The sequence below is a fragment of the Danio rerio genome, chromosome 2, assembly GCF_049306965.1.
Source record: "Danio rerio strain Tuebingen ecotype United States chromosome 2, GRCz12tu, whole genome shotgun sequence".
Lineage (NCBI taxonomy): Eukaryota > Metazoa > Chordata > Actinopteri > Cypriniformes > Danionidae > Danio > Danio rerio.
Genome location: NC_133177.1, coordinates 25,628,548 through 25,655,207, shown reverse-complemented (window position 1 = coordinate 25,655,207; position 26,660 = coordinate 25,628,548). Strand labels below are relative to the sequence as shown.

The window sequence follows — 26,660 nt, the reverse complement described above, 5'->3', positions numbered from 1 at the left end:
AATAGTCACACTTTCACCAGAAGTTCATTGGACGAAAATGTACAATTTTAAAAAGGAGGCATGGCACCCAACCCCACCCTTAAACCCAACCACCATTGGTGCATTAGCAAATTGTACGAATTCATATGAAAACATTAAAATCTCGTACAAGTGTAATAATATAATACAGATAATAATAGTTATTTGCAATAATTTATCTATGAAAAAGCGCATAAAAAGGTTAGAGTGCCGTATCCTTTAAAAGGTTGTCATAATGCAGTAAAATCTTTGCAGTTTTCCTCTAGTCTAGGAGAGTAAACAAGCAAGTAAAATTTAGCAAGGTCTTTTTTGCTTAAGAATAAAGAATTTTGCATTCAGTATAAGAAAAAAAATGGATTCAAAAGGTAAAGGCTTAGGATTTTAATAAAAGCAAATAAAATCTTTGAAGATAAGTATAGGGTCCAATTTGTAAATTTAAGGTTGATTCAACCCAAAATGTGTTTGCTTCACCACATTTAAAAAAGAACAACAACAAAAACAAAACAAATGAAGAGCTGTTTCCTGTACAAAGCAATAAAATGAGCAAGTCACATCATCATAAGCACACTTAAAAATGGATAAACGTTATATCGTTTCAGCATCGAAATCAAAATGTACAATGGTAAGTCTGCATTAGGCTTTTTTTTTATTTTAACGCTGTACAATATATATATACACACACACACACGTATGAACATATATACATACATAAACATAGCTACTTGTTTAAACTGCTTATTTAAAATGAGCTAAAATAACACAATTCTTGAGATTTTATAGGACAACTTAATTGTTTTATGTTCACTTACACTAAAATTAGTAAAAGTAATCGAGTTACCTAAATTATTTTTTGTTGGGGCAACCCAGCATTTTTTATAGTGTTTTAGAATTCATACAAATGATAAGAAAAAAATGTTTTGTAAAATGATAGCTCAACCAAAAATTAAATATTCTTTCATTATTTGCTCTTCCTCCACTTGTTCCAAACCTGTATGAGTTTCTTTCTGCTGAGGTAGAAAGATATACTGCAGAATGTAAAAAAAAGATAAGAAAATGATTGATTAATTATTGAAACTATTTTATTTTACGCTAATATATTATAAATCATAATGATTGCTTTTCCACCAAACATTTGTCAGAATTTGTTTTTTTGTGTGTTCAACAAAGAAATTCATGAAAGTTCACAACCACTTGAGTGATTTTGAGGAAATGTTACATTTTGGGTGAACTATCCCTTTAACCACAACATAATCTTATGATATCTGAAGAATCATGTGACTCAGAAAACTGGAGTAATGAAGCTAAAAAAAAACTTTTTCATCACAGGAATAAATGACATTTTTAAATATTTTAATCAGTTTGTGCTATCAAAATTACAAAGATAAAAGAACAACAAGGAAACAAAAGCTAAACAAATCAAAGTCTTTTTATTGTGGCTGACATGGTAAAAAAAAATCAACCCGTTTTCAGGTCTACCTCAGCACAGTCAGCAGAAAAGAGAAAACTCCCAAGAGTCTCATTCATTTAAAATGAGAAACACACATACAGGCTCACATGGTGGCACTGTGAAATAAAAGAAAACAACATACCAATATCAACTTCCTATGTACAAGCTACTCTACTTTTCATATACAGTACAGATTGAGTTTGATAGTCTAAAAACATCTGAAAGAACCTGCAAATCCTCAAAATGGTTTTCTAAAGTACAGAGTGAAAATTAATGACAAAGAGTGACTGTTCTACTCATCATGTGTCTCTGAGCTATTTTAGGGTCAAATGTGCAACCCAGCACCCATTTCATGCACAAATGTGTAGTCAGTAAAAGAACATGTACCTATACAAACACTGTAATTGTATAATGACTTTAGCAGATGCATTTTCATTTTCAAAAAGACATTAGTTCCTCCCTTGTATACCATCAAAAATTTCATATGCTTAGCTATTTCCATTTTCATAATGACAGTCTATGCACAACTACATATGAATGCTTCTCATTGTAAAAATTCACATGCCGAGACGTCAAGTCATATTTACACTTGCTGTGACCATGACAGCTTTGTATCATATAGGAAAAAAGGCACAGTCTTGATGAATTAATTTACAGTCTTCAATTAAACTCTATAATCTCTGAATGATAAAAGCAGCAAACTAATGGTACCAGGCTTTGAAATTAGGTATGTTTATGTTAAGTATGTAAAAAAAACAACATGATAAATCAGTCTTAAAATATATAAAAATAAATGTAAAGGAAATAAATTGCTGCTTAACGAGAACTAATAACAGACAGGCATGCAGATGTGTGTGTGTGTGTGTGTGTTTGATTTTTTTTTTTTGAAAACAAACATTTTGTTTTATACATTTTTTGTAATCATCCCATATTTAAATGTTTTGGTCCAACAGCAGCTGTAATGACCAGTATTTACATACATAAACTCTTAGATAAAAATATATTTTCTGAAATCGATGAAACAAAAAATGCAGATAGAAGGTTAATGTAGAATTCTTTTAAAACCAAACAATCTAACATTACAAAAGATAAGACACAATTATAATGTAAAATATTTACACTACCTGACAGAAATCTTGTCGTCGATCCCAGTTGTAAGAGCTACTACAAATATTAACTTGACTTATAGTTGATCATTTAAAAAAAGTAGCAGAGGGTAGATTTTTCAGATGTATTGTTTACCTTCTGATACTTTCAAATACTGCAGATCACCTATTGGAATCTGCAAGGACCCAAGATTCTCACAGAAATCAGTCAAGTTTGGTGAAGGTAAAATCATGGTTTGGGGTTACATTCAGTATGGGGGTGTGCGAGAGATCTGCAGAGTGGATGGCAACATCAACAGCCTGAGGTATCAAGACATTTGTGCTGCCCATTACATTACAAACCACAGAAGAGGGTAAATTCTTCAGCAGGATAGCGCTCCTCATACTTCAGCCTCTACATCAAAGTTCCTGAAAGCAAAGAAACTGCTCCAGGACTGGCCAGCCCAGTCACCAGACATGAACATTAATGAGCATGTCTGGGGTAAGACAAAGGAGAAGGCATTGAAGATAAATCAGAAGAATCTTGATGCTTTTTTGCCATTCCAGATGACTTTATTAATAAGTTGAGTCATCGCAGAGATGTATGGATGCAGTCCTCCAAGCTCAGTCGTACAAAATATGAAATTCTTTTTCCACTGCAGCATGACTTTATATTCTATTCTGAACATTATTTCTGTTAACTGACAAGACTTTTGTCTAAGCAAAGTCAGACCTTACTGTCCTAATTAAATCATTAAAAATCAAGACATGATCATTTTATTTTGGTAAAATAAGCGTAATCTAGAGGTCTTTGCCTTTCATATAAGCCACTTCTGATACCAATTGATCAACTAGAAGTCAGGTTATTATTTGTTTTTCCTAAAAATTAGATCAGTGACAAGACTTTTGTCAGATAGTGGACATCCAAATCGGTGTAACCGAGAAACAACTTTTAAAAGAAATAAAACATTTTACTATATAAAAAAAACTACCTTCTCAATTTGCTAAAGTTCAAGAATGTTTAGTAGTCATCCATACACTTTCATCACTTTAAAAACAAGAAATACAAACTTGTAAATCTGCATCATTTACTCAAAGAACACTCATTAAATAAGGCTAAAAAAAAAAAAAACAAACCTGTGAAATGTGGCAGCACCAACACCTGTATAAACCTACTGCGATGGAAAACGACATGATCAAGTCACTTTTAAAGGTCATCCGAGAGGCTTTGAACTCTTCTTCAAATGATATGCATTGGAGAATAAAGCCCATAAAAGCTATTTGGCCCCAGGACTCTTCCCTGTGGCACGCACTAGTTTTACACATTCACATCCAGATGGAGAACATGCGTCTTTTAAAGAAACAAAACAAAGTGTCCTCTCTCCAGTGTTTCTGACAACAGCGTACAGAGTTATCAGTTAGATTTAGGGTAGATTTTCTCATAGAAAAAGTTCTGTGTCAGAAGGTACAGTTCTCCATCTTTTTCTCTCACCGCATGAGCCCGAACGTACTGGAACTGCTCGAGTGCAAACTCATAAAACTCGTTCTCCATTTTCCAGATGTTGGACTGCTGCAGTCTGGCTATAGACTCTTTGGTGGGAGGCTTCTTCTCACTCGTTTTCCTTAGGTGGGATCTCTTTCCTACAAAGGTAATAGGTAAAAACATTTTTGAAAAATAATCATTTGAGAACTTGCATTACATCTACTGTATTTTCTAAAAAATAAAAAATAAAAAATAAAAACGTTGAAAAACACACGGATAAGTCGCACTGTGGTTTAATGTTGTGTTCACACTGAGCAGGTTCCGTGTGATTGTTTTAGTGAAAGCTGTTCACACCATAGATGATAACTCTCAAGTGATTTGGGTTTTAGAAAAGCTTGTTATAAATAAAATATTTTTATTATTATTATTACTATAAAGATAATGATAAAGACATTGTTCTAAAAACTATTCTGAATGTAAATGGACAGCAGAGTTCAGACCACTGCTAAAACTGTCACAATGTAGAGAAACAAAATTGTTGGAATCATTTTGATTGTTTTTTTTTCCAGGTAAAAAAAACAATAAAACACTGAAAGCCAGTCAGAATCCACTAAAATATAAAGTTGCACAGTTTAAAGCTACAGAGGACACTGTAGAGAAGCAAATTGTTTGATGTTAGACACTCTTTTTTAAAGTTTATTTAAAGAATCTATATATATATAATAGGGATGGGAAGATTAACCGATATGTATCGATACGCGGTCATGCGCGTGCACGATGCGAGTGCATCGGTAGAGCAGCAGAGGATGAATGAAATTTTGGAAGCAAATCGAGATGCATCGGTTTTTGCGAGATGCATCGGTTTTTCCAAGATACAGCTTATATTTTTAATATAGAATGTATTTTTTATTTATTAACAAGTGTTGTCAACCTGTTTTTGGCGCATAATTTAATCGACCTACTTAAAGTAAGCCTAACGGATTTGCGGATGTGTACACTTACACTACAACTGTATCAGGTGTGCGGATGAAGCTAGTGGAGCGCCCTCAGAAAGCGCGAGAAGCAAAACAAACATTTTATTCCCCACTGAGTTTTAAATCTAAAGTATGGCAAGCAACATTATGGATTTAAGAATGGACGACATGACAGGACAGATGCAATTTGCAAAAGTGTGCCGCGCATCTGTAAAATACACGGGCAGTACGACTAATCTGAAATCTCACTTGAAGCGGCGCCACTGTGTTGTTGTGAAAGCTCCATCTTCCAGTGGACCTCTATTCTGCCGCCCTATGCGCGGATATAACTGAGGACGCGCGTGTGTCGCGGACCTCTATTCTTCCGCCCTATGCGCGGATATAACTGAGGACGCGCCGGAGTCGCGGACCTCTGTTTTGCCGCCCTATGCGCGGATATAACTGAGGACGCGCGTGTGTCGCGGACCTCTATTCTTCCGCCCTATGCGCGGATATAACTGAGGACGTGGGTGTCGCGGACCTCTATTCTGCCACCCTATGCGCGGATATAACTGAGGACAAGCGGGCGCTGATGGAGGTGTCGCGGACATAACTGAGGATGCGGGTGGTAAGGGGGGGTGTTGCGGACGCCGCCCTCTCTATACTGCCGCCCTAGTCGGCCGCCTAGGTCGCCTCTATGGACGTGCCGGCCCTGTTCATCTGCAAAGATATTCAGCCTAGTGTCACGGAGAACGAAGGTTTTGAACACCTCCTTCTGTTAATTTTTATTTAATTATAATAATAATATTAATAATAATAATGATAAAAATAATGGGCGTCACGGTGGCACAGTGGGTAGTTTGACCACCTCACAGCAAGAAGATTGCTGGTTTGTTATATTTTTATTAGCCTGTTGTTTACAGTGAAAGTGATGTTTCAAAGCAGCATAACACTGCTAGTTCACCACCTTAAGTTTTGAATAATCAGTGGCAAAATATATCTTTGTAAAACTTGTTTTCATAGTTGAAAAGTTAAATCACAATTCTTGTTGTGCAATGCTCAACCTTTATGTTGAAAGAGTGCAAATATATATATTTTAATATATATTGCACTTATACATTCTGTTTATCTTGAAAATACTTAAATAATATGTGCTAAATGTTCTAAAATGGCCCTCTACTGTAAACTGACACTCGGGCTCTGAGAGAAAAGCCAGTTTGTAAAAAAAGTCTTGGTTTTGCTTGGTTAATAAATAATCAATCAAACTCATTCAATGGCACAGCATCCTCTTTCACATCATCTCATAAACTTGATCTAATTAGTTAGTGCTGAATTATCGCATCGTATCGTGATATGGGTGTAAATCGTATCGTGTCGCATCGCAATATGTCACAAATGTATCGCTAATATATCGGATCGTATTCTTTGTATCGAGATGCGTATCGGATCGGCATTATAGCTTAGATGCCCAACCCTAATATATAAGTTTTGTAAAAAAATTAAATGGTTTTGAAAATGCTAAAAATGACATGGAAGCCAGGATACCAGATTGAAGGGATGCACCAAATTTTCAGCTGTTATAAATATTATATATATTCAGCTGAAATATATAAATATGATCCAAAGAGAGAGAGAGAGAGAGAGAGAGAGAGAGAGAGAGAGAGAGAGAGAGAGAGAGAAAGGACTATGGTAGTGCAGATTTCACAAATAATTTTGACCATTGTATATTTTCTGTCCAATTTTACATTAAGGTCAATAAAATGTGGTGTGTTTTATACTATTTTAAAAAGTAAAAAGAGTTACAAAATTATGTTCTAACACTTCATAAAATAGCAAACAATTGTTATTAAGTATTTACGGCACTGGTTTTGTTTTTTTTTCGGCAAAGAGTATCAACAAATTTCTGTTATGGTCTTGACCCAGAATTTTAATTTCAGTCTCTAATAATTGAAATATTTATGCAATACACTAGCAAAAACATCAGAAACACAACGGAAATGTTTTAAGTGGACCCAAAAATGTGACGAACGCCACTGTGCTGTGACAATTGCTCATTGAAGATGTAGGTGATCTTTGAAAGATGATTTGTTTTGTTTATTTATTTTAATATGCTGATTCCCTCGTCTTTCGTATTTTATTAGCCTCAAAAACCATAACCTAAATAGCCGGGTTCGTCACGTTTTAGGGTCCTTTTGAAACATTTCTGTGGTGTTTTGTTCTATTTGAAAGTGTAAGAAAATGCTGCGCGTTTTCGTAAATTGTTTGCGTTGTGAGAAATTTGCTGGTATTTTTTGTAATTGCATGCTTTTTCTTAAATTGCAGTTTGTTAAGCTCTCTTAGCCACTGTAAATATAGCACCTCGGGTATAACGTCAGGTATTGCACTGCGAGTTTATGCAAATGCTAAATTCACAGTTAGGTTAGACAGATTAACAGACAAAGATGTAACAAAGGAGACATCCAAAACATGCAGTACTGGTGGCCCTTCGGGAACGTGGTTGAGAAACACTAACCTAATCAATTTTGATGTTCTAAAATATTTGTTAAATGGGTTTAAATGTAGAAATGGTAAAACCAAAATAGACAAGATGTAATTATGTATCTATTTAGCCCATAGGTCTCAAACTCAATTCTTGGAAGGCCGCAGCTCTGCAGAGTTTTGCTCTAACACTAATCAAACACAGCTGATCCAACTAATGAAGGAGTTCATGACACTTTTGAACACATCGGTTATTTGGATCAGCTGTGTTTGATTAGGATTGGAGCAAAACTGTGCAGAGCTGCGGCCCTCCAGGAATTGAGTTTGAGGCCCATGATTTACCCTATAAAGCATATTTAATTATTATTCATGGCAATTGGATTTTACTTCTTCAACATTTAGGGGCCGTTCACACAGAATGTGTTTTTCATTTCCAATGCACTACTTTTCTATTGTTTTTTTAAAATGAAAACATGCATGATGGAAGTGTGGGACTGTTATGTTCTCATCTTTTGAAGTGCCACATTTCTAGACACTGTGTTAAGTTAAAAGAAGCTTCAACTGATCAAAATATAGGCTGCTCATTACTGTCAGTTCCAAAGCAGTGGACCAATCAGAAAAACGTTTCCGTTTACAGGCAAAAAGTGGCTGGAAACCCTCATGTTTTATGCTGAAACTTTTTTTCTCTTGTATTTTTATAAGGAAAAATGTGTTTGGTGCAAATGAGCCCTTTCTCAGTATTTTCAATTTAAGTAATTGTAAACATATGTAGTTTTGATGCAAAAACCTCACTTTTATGGCAAAGAATAGATTATTTTTATCACTTCTAACATGAAATAACTGAACATAAACATAAAGGCTGAGAAAAATGCTAATTTCAGAAGAAAATTCCAGATGGCACTTAGAGGTTTTTGCATCTGAACTCTTCATATTCTGTGCAAATGCATGTATGATGCAAACATAATCTTCCTATGGACATAAATAAATATACACTCAATACTTATAGACTGAAAACAGAAGAAAATGAGAAAATATAGTATTAAAATGTAATTCACATAGTCTATGCATTCATACCCGTCTTATAGAGTTCTGTGGCCCCTTTAAAGAAGCGAGGAAGAGCCGCTTCCAGCATCATAACGAAGTCCTCCAGCTCCTCCGTCACTCCAACTAACATGTATTCATTCACCAGGTTGTATTTCGCCTGCTCCAGAGCCCACCGGCTGCCAATGTTCCTGTGAAACAATTCATGAGAAAGTGAAACAACAGTACTGAAAATGCTGGATCTGAAACATCTGCATCAAAAGAGCCTACCAGCACTCAGAGTAATGACCACAGAAGAATGGAATCTGAAGCCACAGTTTCTCAGGAGCACAGTCGGAGCCTCCAGCAGAGACACACTCATCAAATGTCTGAAACATACACAGCATACACATGTTGAAATAGTCTGATATGAATATGGGATAAACATTTACAAAGTCAAACTTGATTGACAGCAAAAAATAGTGGCACAAACCAAGGTTACAGTAATATGTTTTAGTAAATAGGGATCATTTTAGGATGATTTAAAAGCCCAAATCTGAATGCAAATATTTATTTTGAATAAAATGGTTTTAAATCATATTTAAACTAATTATGTTAATAATTGTTTTAAAATTAGAGTATTATTAGAACATTTTATATAATAACATGTACAACAAGGAAAATAAGTATTGAATATGTCACTTTTTCTCAGAAAACATATTTCTAAAGGTGCTGTTGACTTTGAAGTTTCACCAGATGTTGATAATAACCAAGGAAACCAATATATGCAAAGAAACAATATTTATTCCTTTATAAAATAAGTCATGCGTTATAAAATGAAATGATACAGGGAAAAAGTATTGAACACATGAAGAGAGGGAGGTTTAGAAAAGCAGTGAAAGCCCAGATAGCAGCTGAAATCTCTCAGTAGTTATTTAGCAACCCTCTGCTGTTCGCCATTGTAAATGAACATTAGCTTCTTCAGTCTAACATCTACATTAGCAGGATGATGAAGATGAAACTAGAGTGGACAATGATCCAAAACACAGCCAAGGAAACTATCAAATCCTTTTAGGGAAAAAAACCAAGCTGTAGAATGGCCCAGCCAATCACCTGTATTAAATCCAATAAAGAAAAAATAAATTAAAGGTCAGATTTGATAGACGAGACCCAAAGAACCATCAAGATTTTTAAACTCTGCTGAAGTCTGTGAAAAACTCACACCTGAGCAATTCATGTGACTTCATTCTCCATCTTTAAGTCGTCTTTAAGCTGCCATCACTATAAAATCCTTTTACATTAAGTATTAAATACGTTTTAGTAGTTCAATACTTTCTTTGTGTGTCATTTTATTTTTACTATACATAACTGATCTTTCAGATTGTTTGTTTTGTTTAGTTTATTTTTATGTTTGTGTTTTTACCAAAATCTGGTTTAAGTCCATGTCAACAGCTCCTTTACAAATATTAAAAACCATGACGTGTTCAATACTTATTCCCGCCACTGTACATACAACATTGATAAAATATTATTCTACTAAATATAAATGTGTGTGTGTGTGTTATTAAAAAAAATAGCAAGTCAACATTTAATAATATTAAGTTAATATTATTAAAACAAACAAAATTTTATATTTTAATAAAACATCATTCAAACATCAAATGTTTAACATTTAATATAGTTAATCATTTAATATAACATTTACATTCATAACATTATTACACAAAATCCATGTATAGACTTTTATATAAATTGCATATGATTATTCTTATTTTTATACATTTTACTGACAACATAAATCAAATTTTTATGAACATCATTACTGAACATAAACTGAACTGTACAAGTAAATACAACTACTTTGTTGAACAAACACTTACAATCTCAAACCAAAAACAACCAGACTCACTTTTTTGTCTCCTTGTTTTCTGCGTCGTAGGCCCGGTCTGTAATCATCTCCAAATCGCAGGAAATAATAGTATGACACCAGACGCTCAATGGGGTCTCGGATAACATTAATGTAAATGGGCTTTTTTTTCACCCCAAATCTGATAAAGAGATGGAAAAGAAACAGTAAAGCTCTGCTTTTCATTTTGATATCACTAATACATTGAAACAGATATTTTTGGAATTTTTGTATAACTAAATAATTACTTTATGCATGCATTTAAACATTATCAGTACATTTCAGATATGTAAGGTATAGGGAGACCCAGTATAGACCATTTCAATGTGGTCATGTTATTGCTCCACCACATGTCCTGCTTGTTATCAAACCATTTCATAACAAGAGGCAATTCAATTATAACTTAATGTTAAACAGCTATCATAACATTATTCATCAATATGTGGATAATCAGAATCTATAGAAATTAAAAATGTAAAACAGGAAATATGTTGGGACCATTGTTTTTGTTTACATCCCTAAAAACAGTGTATAAAACAATGTAACTTTTAGAGGAAGAGGCAATCTGCAGTTCTTCCCACGGCCACCAGGTGTCAGTAGAATCAAATCAATTTTTTTGACACTTGGCTTGTTAGTAATGTAAACATCCTTCAATAGATATGAATTGCAGTGCTTAACACAGGTTTCATGTTACGCTGAATGTTGGAAAACTCCTTCTGGAGTGATGGTGGCATTAAATGCAAAACTGCATTTGTCATGCAAACTCACTGACCAGACCACAACAGATTCTGCACCGGGAACAGCACATGATGATACGTACTTGGTGAAGTCCAGAAAGGAAACATGTCCATGGTAGAAGGCCGGCTTCATCTCCTTCCATAACGTCACATTCTTTACAAACCGTACCTGAAATGCAGGAAACAATAAATTAGAGACAATTTACCCAACAATCTGGATTTTGCCATTATTTACAGTAGTTCAAAACCTATTACAGATTTTTTCTTTTATTGATCACAAAACAAGATATTTTGAAGAATGCTGGTTACAAGCACCCACTGTCATCCATAGTATTTTTTCCCCTACTATGGATGTCAATGTGTGCCAGCAAACAGCATTTTTTAACAAAATCCTCTTTTGTGTTCAACAGGAAAAAAGGTTTAAAACCACACAAGGGAGAGTAAATTAGGAGGTAATTTAAATGCTTGGGTAAACTATCTTAGAGGGATGGCCAAAAAGACAAAAAACAAAACAACAAAAACATATAAAGTTAAAATAAGAATTATTAGCCCCCTTGAATTATTAGCCCTCCTGTTTATTTTTACCCAATTTGTGTTTAGCGGAGAGCAGATTTTTTTTCAACATATTTCTAAACATCATCATTTTTTAATAACTGATTTCTAAGAACTAGGGCCAGACGGAATCTGTGGACATTTTTTGCTATTTCAGCACAGAATTTTGTTAAAAATCTGCGGATTTATGCTGAATTATTTTGGGAGTATCATAACTAAAACCTTAATATTTGAACAAAAAAATAATCCCTTTTAAACTTGTATTTAATGTTTACAATGCAAATCTAATTAGATTCACTTTATTTGGTATACAAACCAAGTCTTCTATATAATATATCTACAAAAAGACAGAAAATAGAATTTTTTAAAACTGTATTGTGAATAAATTATAATAACATTTTCATATTTGTCAATAATATCACTGAAATTAATTTAAAAACTGTATAAATATGAATTTGCACAAGGAAAAAAAAAACAATCAATGATGGGCTAAAAATCTGTGGAAAATCTATGGAATTCTGTGCAAGCAGATTCCGTGTGGGCCTACTAACAACTGATTTATTTTATCTTTGCCATGATGACAGTAAATAATATTTGGCTAGATATTTTAAGACACTTCTATACAGCTTAACATTTAATTTGACATTTAAAGGCTTAACTAGGTTAATTAGGTTAACTAGGCAGGATGGCGTATTTAGGCAAGGTATTGTATAACAGTGGTTTGTTCAGTAGACTATCGAAAAAATATATAGCTTAAAGGGGCTAATAAAACTGACCTTAAAATTATTTTAAAAAGAAATGTTTAAATATTTAAAAAAGAAAAATTAATTTAAAGGGGGGCCCAAGGACTTCAACTGTACATATAAGACAAGGCCTTAATTCGAGGGGCTGTTTATACAATAAGGTTTTCAGAAAAAAAAAATACATTTTTGTCATTAAAAAACAAAAATCTGAAAAGAGGTTTGAAAGAGGAAGTTTCTGAAAACATCATCTTGCTCCCGTAAACACAAGAAAACAAGAACCTTTAAAATAGATGACTTCATGCACAAACATGATATTTTAAGGCAAGTGCAAACAAACATAAACAACAATGGCGGATAATTGCTGTTATTGGAAGTGTAAATTTACCTTCATATTACAAACAACAGCAGACGCATCTTACACACAATGCAAATTCTACACATCCATGTTACTTATGGGATCAGTTTAGTTTCAAAAGAAATTCATGCAAAAGACACGATGTACACATGCGTAGCCAAATTCACGTGCATAAAATCAAATTCACGTGCATAAAATCAAATTCAGGTGCGTAAAATATTTATTTATACTCACAAAAAATTTTCACGTGCTCAAAATAAAAATACATTTTCATAAAATACGTTTCACAAATGCAAAACACCATTTGCAAATGTATAGGAGTGTACAAAAAGTTTTGAATGTTTAAAACTTGCGAGTTTATCCTGAATGAGAATGTGCAAATCCTCTTTCACGTACGACTCGCCCTGGATACGTGTGTGTGTATTTTTGAGACTTTCCTGCCAGAGGCAGGGTAACTCGTACCTTTCAGCCAATCAGATGAGAGCTGTAGTCAATGACACCAACTCTGCGCTTCATTTGCGCAGACTGTTTCTCTCCAGCTTGGCGAACAGAGAAAGCCAGAAGTCGCAGTCACACTTTTTTTCATTTATTTAATTATTTGACCATAGCCTCACTCTTTTTATCCATTATTTTGCAGCAGCTCCGCTCTTCTTATTTATTGTCTCGCAGCCTTACGAGCAGAATGTAGCCTGCAGAATGATGAAATATCATTCCGGTGATGCAAGCACAGCAGTACTATTGTGGTCTAGCGGTCAGCGCGTTGCGTTATCAAGCCGCCAACTCGTGTTCGATCCACACCAGAGATTAATTTTTTTTTTTTTTTTTATTGTTAAGACATATAAAACTGTAAGGTTGTTGAACATTTGAAGTTCTAAAGCAGCTGTTTTCTTTAAAAAGACTTGATAGTGTAATTAGAAACTGAATTGGAAATTACCTTATTTTAATATAGTCAGTCGTGAACTGAGGTGGGCCGATCCAAGGCTTGAAACTCCAGGGCTGAAAAGGTGTCCCACTCCGGCCCTGATTATATCCAATGAATGTAAACAAGCTGCTGTTGTGCTTTAGTAATATATTATGTAGAATATACCCAAGTCTTTTTAAAGAAAACAGTTGCTTTAGAACTTCAAATGTTCAACAACCTTACAGTTTTATATGTCTTAACAATAAAAATGAAAAAAAAAAAAAGTTAATCTCTAGTGAGGATCGAAAACGGGTTGGCGGCTTGATAACGCAACGCGCTGACCGCTAGACCACAATGGTTTCACCACCGGAATGATATTTCATCATTCTGCAGGCTACATTCTGCTCGTAAGGCTGTGAGACAATAAATAAGAAGAGTGGAACAATAAGGAACAAAAAGAACAATAAGGATAAAAAGAGTGAGGCTATGGTCAAATAATTAAATAAATGAAAAAAAGTGCGACTGCGACTGCTGCTTTCTCCGTTCGCCATGCTGGAGAGAAACAGTCTGCGCAAATGAAGCACAGAGTTGGTGTCATTGACTACAGCTCTCATCTGATTGGCTGAAAGGTACGAGTTACCCTGCCTCTGGCAGGAAAGTCTCAAAAATACTCACACGCGTATCCAGGGCGAGTCGTACGTGAAAGAGGATTTGCACATTCTCATTCAGGATAAACTCGCAAGTTTTAAACATTCAAAACTTTTTGTACACTCCTATACATTTGCAAATGGTGTTTTGCATTTGTGAAACGTATTTTATGAAAATGTATTTTTATTTTGAGCTCGTGAAAATTTTTTGTGAATATAAATAAATATTTTACGCCCCTGAATTTAATTTTATGCACGTGAATTTGGCTACGCATGTGTACATCTTGTCTTTTGCATGAATTTCTTTTGAGACTAAACTGATTCCATAGTTACTTCCCTATAGGTACTCTTTACTCACAAGGTTGACAGAGGCAAATACTGGCCTGGCATGTGTAATACAGTGTTTTAGGCTGTATTGTTCAGAATTGTTATGAAACGCTGTGTAAACGTGAAAAGCATTTCCATTGTTGCCTACATTGCTGTCCTGTATAGTATCATAAAATCTAGATAATCCTAACTATAATTAGAAAACACAGACATAGCATGTCATTACAATACTACTACATGGTTTTAATGATAATGTCTTCAGGCTTGTGTTCTCATACTAATAGGTATAAATACAAAATCAAAAAAGCTATAGATTAACCCTTGTGTGTTGTTGATGTTTTCATCCACTCTGGTGTTATTTTGAGTCTTAATTTGGTCACAACTTTCTCTGTTTCAGCAGATGGAATGATTTTTGTTGACAAATCTTATTGACACATATTGTGAGAAAATGCTTTGAAAAAAAAAATCAACAATACACTTTCAAAATTTTATATACTTTCATTATTTTGGCGGCTGTTTTTTCCCATTGACTTCCATTATAATGACATTTTTTGATTGCAAACCCATGACACCATATTAGCATGCATTTTTGATTGTTGCCAGTTTTCTCTGTTGGAAAGAGGTAAAATTTGTCATTTTAAATGTTCATCATAAGTCGCAGTGCAAAAAAAAGCTTAGTTTTCATCTTCCTTATGGAGTAAAGTTAGTGTATCTATGTGTGAAAGACACTGCACGATATTGAAAAAAACTGACAAAAACAACTTTTTCTGTGATACATATTGCGATACTGAGCAAAATTTCACCAGATGAAATGAATGGCTCTATTTGGAAAGAATTTGTAATTTTAGTATGATTGGGATAATTTTGTAGTGCATTCTTTATAAAATATAATAAACCAGTCACAAACATTGACAAAAGCAGATACAATCACACTAAACAGTGCTTTTATAGTTTGCTGGGAGTATTCAGGAACATAAATTGAATGTTCAAATGTAAAATAACACTTCATAAACTCCGATAATCTTTTTTTTAGTTTTAAACATTATAAATTGCTGTGCTCGATTGCTTTAAACTGGCTTTGAATGCTTACACTCTCACAGACCTATCTCCATGGCATCAATTTATGCAAATTATACCATTTTTGGTAAATATGAGAGTTCCTGCAAAGTGTAACAATAAATCACGTTTTTTCAACTCAGGCTCTTGTGATTATAGTCCTGAATCTACATTTCAGATCCTGCAATGCGTCTACTGCAAATGCTTACATTGCGATATCGATGCTGAAACGATATATTGTGCAGCCCTAGGAGAGATCTTTGCGCACTTATCTTGATTTGTCTGAGAATATTATCCTCTTAAGGCCCAAGGTGTTTTTACATGCATTTTTTATTTCTCTTTGCTATTTGGGCTTATTGAAACCTAATTAGAATAAAACCTAAGTATCATCTTTTGATATGATGTACTTTTAGAGAAAAATGATGTCCATATATGTGGACTCGTGGTCCGAATCTGCATAAAAACACTTTTTCCTGACTGTTTTTTTTAATGCATATATAAAAAATACATTTTTTTGAACATGTAAATATTTTTCCACATTTTAGAGAGTTAAATATAGTGTTTGGGACATTTTTTTATATGCTGCAAAACAGTTGCAGGATGACACTGTATGTCTGTAACAAAATATAAAACAACCAAAGTATTTTAAATAGCCACTTAAGAGTTAAATTAGCTGTCCACGTATGTGGCCGTTAAGCCCTAGGAGGTTAAAATAAGCAGCTCAGCTCGCAGATCATAGTAAACAAAGTAAGTGTATTTATGGACACACACGCACACGCGCACACACACACACACACACACACACACACACACACACACACACACACACACACACACACACACACACACACACACACACACACACACACACACACACACACACACACACACACACACACATTAATCTGCTATTTTACTCCTTAGAACTTCATATAAAAGCTAGAAATGTTTTTGCATAGGACTATCTAAAGGGTTAATAGTGCCATCTGAAAACATTACACATTTTACCTCTTCCCAACAGGTAAAATTAGCAACAATCAAGAATGCATGATAATATGTCGTCATGGCTTTGCAAATAAAAAAATGTCATTACAATGGAAGTCAATGGGGCAAAGACAGCCACCAACATAACAAAAGAGTTATTCAACAGTACACAAGGGTTAAAAACAACAATTACATTATATTATTCCTATAAAACATTTAATATATGTTGAAATTAATAATTACATCATAAAATGGTATGTATATTTCCCAATCTGTGGTTACTGGTACAGCAGTAAAACCATCTGCTAATGACTTCTAACTGAATTGTTTGCAATACAGTGTTTCTCAGTGGCTTTGAGAACTTTAGTACTGTTTCATCAGGCTGTAAACTAAATCACAAAGACACTAGTGTTCTTTCCTTTATTCAAGTGCTTCTCTTTAAAGCTGCTGTTGTGATCAAGATAACTAACTGCATGTAAACAAACTTGAACTTGCGGAGGGATTCACGTGAACAGATAAACAGTCTGTGTGCTGTATAAGATAAACGTCCTCGGAATTCGCTTTTTCAGCATAAAAATTAAATGGAATATTTATCAAACATGTATGAAATTATATTGTGATAATTATCATTGCTTTATTACCCAGCCTAGCATAGCATCTGCTGTACTGCACAAGCTTTGTGTCATTTAGAGGCTGTATATGGAAACATTTGTATTCTTCCAGCATTGTAATCTGTTGTTTTGGACGGGTTTTCGGAAAACTGACCTGATCCTGAAGCGACATGACGGGATTGTTTTTGCTGGTGTTGATGTGCAGCACATGGTAGTGATTTTTGTTGCACAGGTCGTAGGCGATGTTGGTGAAGGAGGTGCTGGCTGTTTTGGGCACTCTGTTGTAGATGACCACCGTGTCGTCCTCCTCAAGCTGCACCTCCTTAACCCCCACTTGACTGTGCCGTCGCTCGATCTCTCGCACCTCATGCCTGGCAATGGCTTGTTCTATAATAAAAACATGAGAAGTTCATATCTAACATGTTGAGGAGAAATTTCTGCATCAGCAGTTTTAATATTTTTGCATGAAACCAACTGCTAATTAATCTGGCATATATCAGAGTTATATGGGCATATACCGTACATACAGTATTTGGAATATTAAAAATGTCAAATAATAATAGATGAATAATTCTCTCCTGAAGGACATTATTTGAATTTATTATACAGTGCATCCGGAAAGTATTCGTCACTTTACTTTTTCCACACTTCTTTTATATTACAGCCTTACTCCAAAACTATTTAAAATTAATTTATTTCCTCAAAATTCTACACACAATACCCCATAATGATGATATGAAAAAAGATTTTTTTAAATTGTTGCAAATTTATTAAAAATAAAAAAGCTGGAAAAAAATAACGGGCAGAAGTATTCATAAAGCCTTTGCTCAATACTTTGTTGATAAACCTTTGGCAGCAATTACAGCTTCAAGTCTTTTTGAATATGATGCCACAAGCTTGGCACACCTGTCTTTGGGAATTTTTGCCCATTCCTCTTTGCAGTACCTCTCAAGCTCTATCAGCTTGGATGGGAAGTGATGGTGTACAGCCATTTTCGGATCTCTCCAGAAATGTTCAATATGATTTGGGTCTGGGCTCTGGCTGGGCCACTCAAGGACATTCACTGAGCTGTTGTGAAGACACACTGTTGATATTTTAGCGGTGTGCTTTGGGTCATTGTCCTGCTGGAAGATGAACGACTGTGCTCATTGGAACTCACTGGAGCAGCAGAAATGTTTCTGTAACCTTCCCCAGCCTTGAGGAAGACAATCCTGTCTCTGTAGTCTACAGACAATTGCTTTGTCTTCATGCTTGGTTTGTACTTTGACATGCACTGTCAACCCTAGGACCTATTATAGACAGGTGTATGCCTTTTCAAATGATGTCCAATCAACTAAATTTACCACAGGTAAACTCCAATTAAGCTGCTGAAACATCTCAAGAATGATCAGTGGAAACAGTATGTAGCATAGGAATCCTTATGTACAAGTGATTTTACAGTTTTTTTTATTTGTATTAAACTTGCAACAATTTAAAAACATATTTTTGGGGTAATGCGAGTCGAGTTGAGGAAATAAATGAATTTAATCTATTGAGGAGTAAGGCTGTAACATAAAAAAATGTGGAAAAAGTGAAGCACTATGAATACTTTCCGCATGCACTGTATTTCTGTGATATACACTGTTGACACATAATGAGCTTATGAATAACAATGAAATGCACTGGAGAAAAATAAATCAGCAAAAAAGCACACTTTCAGTTATTAATGACTCTTTAAAAAATTCCAATATGTCATGATCCTTGTGATCATAAAAAGGTAACATGTAAATATAGTACTGCATTAAATCGAGGCCAAGAGAAAATGATGATGTCCGAATACGTTTTGTACAACTTTTAAATCAACATATGTTTTATACGGTACGCATTTATTAGTGGATGCTTTCATCAATGTATTTCCTATTGTGCTGTATTAGACCTTACTCTGTCATAGGAGCTAATTTATTTCCTCCAAATTGCGCTCCTATAACAAAACCTTGCCGAAAAGCAGCTATTTTCACCAATAGTTCTATGAACTGTGATAACGCTTCTCCTGTCACTGCCACACTATGTAAAGTATTATAAATTTACTTTAGTTGAACATTTGGTATCAGAAGTGGCTTATATAAAAAGGCAAAGGCCTCTAGATTACGTTTAATAACAAAATAAAATATGATCATGCCTTGATTTTTTTATGATTTAATTAGGACAGTAAGGTGTTGGAATACCTAGCCAATTCCATGCGTGTTCAATAAGAAAAGGTCTGGAGAGGGTTTTCTTCAATGCCAAAAATATTAGTAATTTATTAGATACAAATGAATAATTCGATGACAGAGCTCTGGGTTACATTACCCCAATGCAATACAAGAATTACATTCAGGAGGTTCGCAACTAACATACATTTCCTGACTCCGGCGTATATACACAACTGATCTTAACAGGTGGAGTTTTGGTGTAACGTCACTTGTCAGTCCTGCATTGGCCACACCTTCGACATACTTCCTCTTTTTCTACGAATTCTCTGCACAACAAAAAAGCATACAACTTTCTGTGTTCTGTGTTCAGTTTTAACACCTCTCTTCAGACAGGACGTTTCTGCAAAGCTGAGTTTAATTTTGGACCCGCATCTATCTACTTCAGCAAAAATGCTAATTAGTATGCACAGCACTCACACACAACATTAGAAGTTCAGTTAATATATGACCCTTACATGACCAATACTAATAATTGTTTGATTAAAAGAAAAAGAGACCAAAAATTATAAAAAATGATTACTATTTTACAACAAAGGTCTGCCTTTGCTAAGAAAAAAGTCTTGCCACTTAAAAGAAATAATGTACAGTATAGAATATAAAGTCATGATGCAGTGGAAAAAGAATGAATATTGTGTATGACTCCCATGAGCTTGGAGGACAGCATCCATACATCTCTTCAATGACTCAAATAACTTATTAACAAAGTCATCTGGAATGTCAAAGAAAGCATTCTTGCAGGACTCCCAAAGTTCACCTTCATATTACCCTAGACATGCTTAATAATGTTTATGTCTGGTGACTGTGCTGGCCAATCCTGGACCTCCTAGACCTTCTTTGCTTTCAGAAACTTTGATGTGAAAGCTAAAGTATGAGGAGCGCTATCCTGCTGAAAAATTTACCCTCTCCTTTGGTTTGTAATGTAATGGGCAGCAAAAATGTCTTGATACTTCAGGCTGTTGATGTGGTCATCCACTCTGCAGATCTCTCGCACACCCCCATACTGAATGTAACCCCAAACCATGATTTTCCTTCATTAAACTTGATTAATTTCTCTGAGAATTCTACGGGTTCCAATAAGTCTTCTGCAGTATTTGTGATGATTGAAAGTTTTTTTTTTTCCAATGGGAACCAGAAAAATCATGTTAATTAGCATCAACTTGAGAATTAGTAAATAATGACACAATTGTCCATTTTTTGGTTGAAATGTACTTTTACCGTCATTTCAAATTAGAGTAATGCTTTTTTATTCATTATTTTAAACAAATTCATGTAGAAAAATGGCTCTAGAACTGATTACAGGAAATGTTTGGGGTCTGATAATCCTTGTGAGATTTTGAGATGGAAATGTGTCAGTGCAGATGATGTGGTGACAGTGTGTGTGTGTGTGTGTGTGTGTGTGTGTCTGAGAGAGAGAGCAGGGGTCCAGCAGCTGCTGCTGTGAGGTGATGATGTCAAGCCAAACACATCACATTCCCACTTAAGCCTGATTTATACTTCTGCGTCAAACACCGGCGTATGCTACGGCGCTGACGCATAGCCCTTCGCCGTGGCCATCGCCGTCACTGACGTGCACCTCTCAAAAAATGTAACTACACGTCGCAACGACGCGTAGCATAAGCTCTGTGATTGGTCGGCTTGGTAGCGCTGACGAGTCTGGGCGGGACCGAGAGGCGCGCGAATGGCGCGACGCCGCGCGAGCGATTGTTTACAAGTGTGGAGTCCCGTGAAGGAGCTCCGGATGGAAAGTTTTGTTTTGTGTTTACCTCATAGTTAAAGTTGTTTCACGTCCGCCGGTTCCTGCCTCAAAATGAGCGAGTTTGAGCCACTTGTACATCCCGGAAGTGTTCAGGAAATGCAAAAAAGTAGCGAAGAAACTTGACACAGAGGAACATTTACACCTCACTGCCAACTAGCGTTTCGGAAGTGTTAATGCAGACCGGCAGAGACAGCGCGCAGAAGTATAAATGCACAGCCACGCGCGTTGCCTGCGCCGTGGGTTACGCCGGTCACCTGACGCAGAAGTATAAATCAGGCTTTACAGAGACCAGTCTCCAGCCAGCACACACACGCTAACAACTGCTTCTGCCATCGACAACTGCTGCCATGTCACATTATGACACCAGACAACAGAGGGAAAAAAACTTTTAGAATCCATCTAAAGAAAAATACCACTACTGTAAAATAAACCAAATAAAAAGCACCTCTAATTAATCCTTTAACATGAGCAAAATGTCACTTTAACATAATTGTAGCCTTTTCATTTTTAATGAGCGGTAATGGAAAATGTTTGACTGAGGGGAAAAGCCGAGTTAGAGTTCAAGCATTTGTGTGCGCTGTAGGCAGATTCACCATTTCATTACTGCTGCAATATCCAGCCGAATGTAATCATATAATTGCAGTTTAATGAGAAAAACACCCTGAATCATGACTTGTTTTCTACTTGAAGGACACACAAGTGCTGCATTATGCTGAATGAAAGCGCTCCTTTAAAAGCAGGCAGGCGTGCGGCTAGAGGCTCTCGAGGTGACTGTGTGAAAGCAGTGTCATGGACAATTGCTGAGATTCACATCTGCTGGCCTTTACACAATGTGCTCTTTGACAAGAGCCGCTTCTGATGTACGATGACTTCAAATATGTCACCCTTTTTTTGTAGCCTGAAAAGATTTCTGAAACCAATTTTTGTAGTGGGTTTTTCAGTATATGGCCTATCATTAATCAAATGATAAAGTTATAGTTTAACAGTAAGTGCTTAAACAGCACAAAAGTCCAGAATGTTCTCCAAACATCTAATGTATATAGTACTGCAGTTAATATAATATATAAAGTCAAACCAAAAAATTGATCTCACACCAGATTTAACTTAAATACAAATATATAAAATAGGCTGCGGGTGCTGGACAATAGATCATTCATGGAAGTTTATTCATTTTCTTTTCGGCTTATTATTCTGGGGTCGCCACACTATCCAGCATATGTCGTACGCAGCGGATGCCCTTCCAGCTGCAACCCATCACTCGAAACACCCATCCACACTCATTCACACACATACACAATTCACCTGTACTGCATTTCTTTAGACTGTGTGGGAAAACGGAGCACCCAAAGGAAACCCACATGCACATGGGGAGAACGTGCAAACTGCACACAGAAATGCCAACTGACCCAGCCAAGGCTCGAACCAGTGACTTTCTTGCTGTGAGGTGATCTTGCTACCCACTGCGCCACCGTGACACCCATTCATGTAAGTGTAGATAGCAAAATAATGTAAACTGTGGCACATTATACCAAAAAAAAAATGTTGATACATTGGACAAAAGTTATTTTATTTGATTTTTATTGAAAATATTGACAGCAGAGATTAAATGCTGTCATTGTGGACAAGAGTGAAAAACAAAAGTACTGACAGCTGTGTGTACATATTGGAATACTAAAAGTTGCCGGATATATTTTTGGTTGGTTATGATTATGTAATTTTCTATCAAATTTAGCTGACATTATCAAGATGAACTGGTCCTGACAGATGGTTTAACTAGTTGTAGTTATTGCCATGTATTTATTCTCAATTATTAAACTACGATCAATAAACTGTTTCAACACAGGAAACTGTAAAGGTGTCTGAATAATTTTTTGCTTCTTTGGCATTTTATTAATCATAAACACATGCTATTGTGATTTAAATTAGTAAAATGTACATACAGTGCATTGAATATAACCGTACTAAGATTTCATTTCTTTCTATAGAAATTTACCACGCAGGCTTTTTTTTCTAAATTAAAATGAATCTAGAGGTATTTTCAACAATGTTGTATTAAAATTAATATATTAAAATTCTTAATCTTAACCCTTTTACCGCCTGCTCTACCAAATTGATGACGATATTTTGACTGTTTTAAACAATTACTTTATAAGTCATTTAAAGAATGACTGTTTTAAATACTAGTTTACACACACACAGCATTGTTGGTTTACAAAAAACAAACAAACATAATCCAGTTGCTTTTATTACATCTGATTTAGTTTTTTGTAAAACAAAACAAAACAAGAAAACATGTTAAATCAGAATATGAAATATTTTATGGCTTCCTATAAAAAATAAAGATAATTTTGTTCAAAAATGTTTTATTTTGAATTTATTTTTGAATAAATTGGTCTTACACTTCCTATTTTCATATTTTTCATAGTATATGTATTAATTCCAGTACTTTTACCACACTGTAAAAATTAATAATTAGACTAATTAGTCATGACAGCATGTTTTTGGTCATTGTAACTTATAAAATTAAGTTAGAACATGATTATCTTAGTTTAATAAGTTGTGCAAGCTGTTTTAAGTCAGTTTAATATAACATAAATACAATGGGCTGAATAAAAATTTAAGGCAACCAGTATTTTTTACAGTGCATAAACCAATATATCTACCATTTGGTAGAGGATGATGTTTTAGAAATAATGGGATGTGTCGGAAGAAAATGCATTGAGTGTGTTAACTAGCAACATTGGGCTTTAAGAAATGCAATACAAACATTTTTTTTTCTTGATGGGACAGTTAAAGGGGTTAAAATAAAACACAAACACTTTCACATAACACATTTATTTAATTATGTTAAAGTGACTTGATTGTGATATGTAACCTTTTCCCAAATACTGATTATGTTCATGATCATTTAAAAAAATAATACTGTTATTTTGAGAAATAAAAGTGAAACATTGTGTTTTATCGAAGGGATGCATATTTACAATAACTACATGTGGATTTCAAACAATTTAAAAAACATTAATTCAGCACTGAGCTAGGTAAAGTATACCTTTAGAATCAATTAACAGACATGAAACATAATTTTGATAGTGACAATGCAAAAAAATGTTAATGGTAAAGGTGAGTGTCTAGTTCCAGTAAAGGCCAAAAATAATAAGATGAGCGAATGAAATTCAATATCTCCATGTGTCAGGCTGATCAGGAGGAGAGGAGGATTTATTGCGGTCAGCTGCCAAACCTGACGAGTTATACTCTGATTGATGGCTTTTCAATGATTCAAATCAGGTTTCACTCTTTCCTTAGATAGAACAAAAACCCATTACCTCTGTCAGGTTTGCCACTGAGAGACTCTACAACCTGTGGGTCACAGTGGGGTCATTTTGATACTCAAGATTATTAGACCCAGAAGTAACATTATTAGTATTTCAGAAAGACATTTATTTACAGCCTTGGCACAATAACCAAGGCTGAGATACAGAAATAGAGCAGCGTGGTGTCTTAAGAACAAAAAGAAACAGGCACCTGAAGCATGTCCTTTGTACAAACAGGCCATAAAATCAGCGATGAAATGCAGGCAGCTGTATACGCCTCTGGTATTCACAGGGGCTTTGAAGTTTTAATAAACAGTTAGTAATGTATTAAGCTCATGATCTGCCCTAGGTTATGTGCCATCTGGTTACAAACAACAGGACGTACCAACTGACAGCAATTATGTTTCATTTTACACTTAGCATGCAGTTTCAAATCATCTGAAAGCAAGATTAGTAATGCATAAACTAAGCGCAAAGATGCTAATTCTTTAGTTTGTTTGATCAGCAAGTTGAATTAAAAATCTTCATAACATGTAAAACAAACAGAACGCATTAATCTCTCAGAGTTATAATTGATTTATAATTCACATTTAGACGTATAAGAAATTTGGTAAGACTTCACTTGAAGGAGTGTTCGTAATATGCCATGAATGTGAATGGGATTTTATGCAAGCTTATGACAACCGTCATAAAGTGTCATTAGCTCAGTTATGACACTTCAAATGCAAAGATGACATTGTTTGTTACGACAACTTGAGATAAACAAATACATCACAACCAGTCTTTATCTTTGAGATGACAACTTGACAATACCAAGAAAACATAACTTGTCATAAATCAGTCATAAACATGATTGTTATAAGGCGTTATTATAATGGTGTGACGAAAATTTTGCTGATCACGTTTTCAGTGGAACAAACTGTATTTGTCATTAAAATGTCTCATTAAAAGTGGCATTACTCCATTAAATAATTCTTAACAGTGTCATTAATATTTAATGACATTTTAATGACGATCGCAGCTTGTACCACTGTAGTTGAGGTAAAAAGAAAATTATATTAATGACTGTTTTTTAAAATTCATGCCATATTTATAATGGCTTTATGACAATCATGTTTATTACAGATTTATGACAAGTTTTGTTGTCTTGCTGGTAATGCTGTTGTCATGACAAAGACAAAAACAGGTTGCGATGTATTTGTTTATGTCAAGTACCATAACAAACAAATGTCATCTAGGGCTGCACAATATATCATTTTAGCATTGATATCGTAATATCACAAGTCACATTGCAGGGATAACAGTTGATTAGACATCACAGTTAACAATGTGGAGTCATTTCAAACTAACATGATAGAGTATACACTAACCTATGCTAACCTTCTGATTACAGTTTGACTTCCCAGAAAATCAAAAATCATTGTTTATTTGCTTCTTTTGTCTGTTGCATTTAACTTTGCATGTCTTTTTTTTTTTAAATGATATTTTATGCAGAAGCGCTTTCCTACACAATGCTCCCAATCAATCTAAAATTATGAATTCTTTACAAGCTATTCAAGCCATTTGGTGAAATTGCATTCATAAATTGCAATATAATATAGTGAATGAAAATATCATAATGTCAGTTTGTCCCAATATGGCAAATGGCATTTAATGAAATGCATGCATGACAAGCAAACATAAAATCTTCTTCACAATTATGACGTGTGTCCTATCATAACTATAAAGGTTAAATGACAATCTAATGAAAACCCCTTCAAGTAAAGGGTTACCAGAAATATTTATTCAACAACTTGTAACTGAGAAAACTTTTTAAATACCTTTTTTTTTAATTATTTTTTTATTTAATGAAGTCCCCCCCCCCCTCAAATGTATTGAGTAATAAACTCTTTAGGAACTATTATTATTCTTTCTTATTCAGAAACGATTACATCGATCAAAGGTGACACAAAAAGATAAAAAAATCTCAAGTAACACAAAACAGTCGTTAGATTTGTCGCTAGTCGCTTTTCTAAAAATTTGTCGCTAGGGGGATCTGAAAAGTCACTAAATCTAGCGA

General features: G+C 34.7%; 1 protein-coding gene across 1 annotated transcript in view; it reads right to left on the bottom strand.

Moving 5' to 3' along the window:
- Positions 1 to 3,311: 3,311 nt before the first annotated feature.
- The window catches only part of hs2st1a (heparan sulfate 2-O-sulfotransferase 1a), a 31,850-nt gene continuing 8,501 nt past the window's right edge, over positions 3,312 to 26,660 (bottom strand). Inside the window, 6 exon segments of the mRNA NM_001080670.1 lie at positions 3,312 to 4,191; positions 8,539 to 8,696; positions 8,776 to 8,873; positions 10,394 to 10,532; positions 11,211 to 11,296; positions 17,458 to 17,690. Of these exon segments, the coding sequence (NP_001074139.1) occupies positions 3,965 to 4,191; positions 8,539 to 8,696; positions 8,776 to 8,873; positions 10,394 to 10,532; positions 11,211 to 11,296; positions 17,458 to 17,690 (941 nt within the window). The 3' untranslated portion in view covers positions 3,312 to 3,964.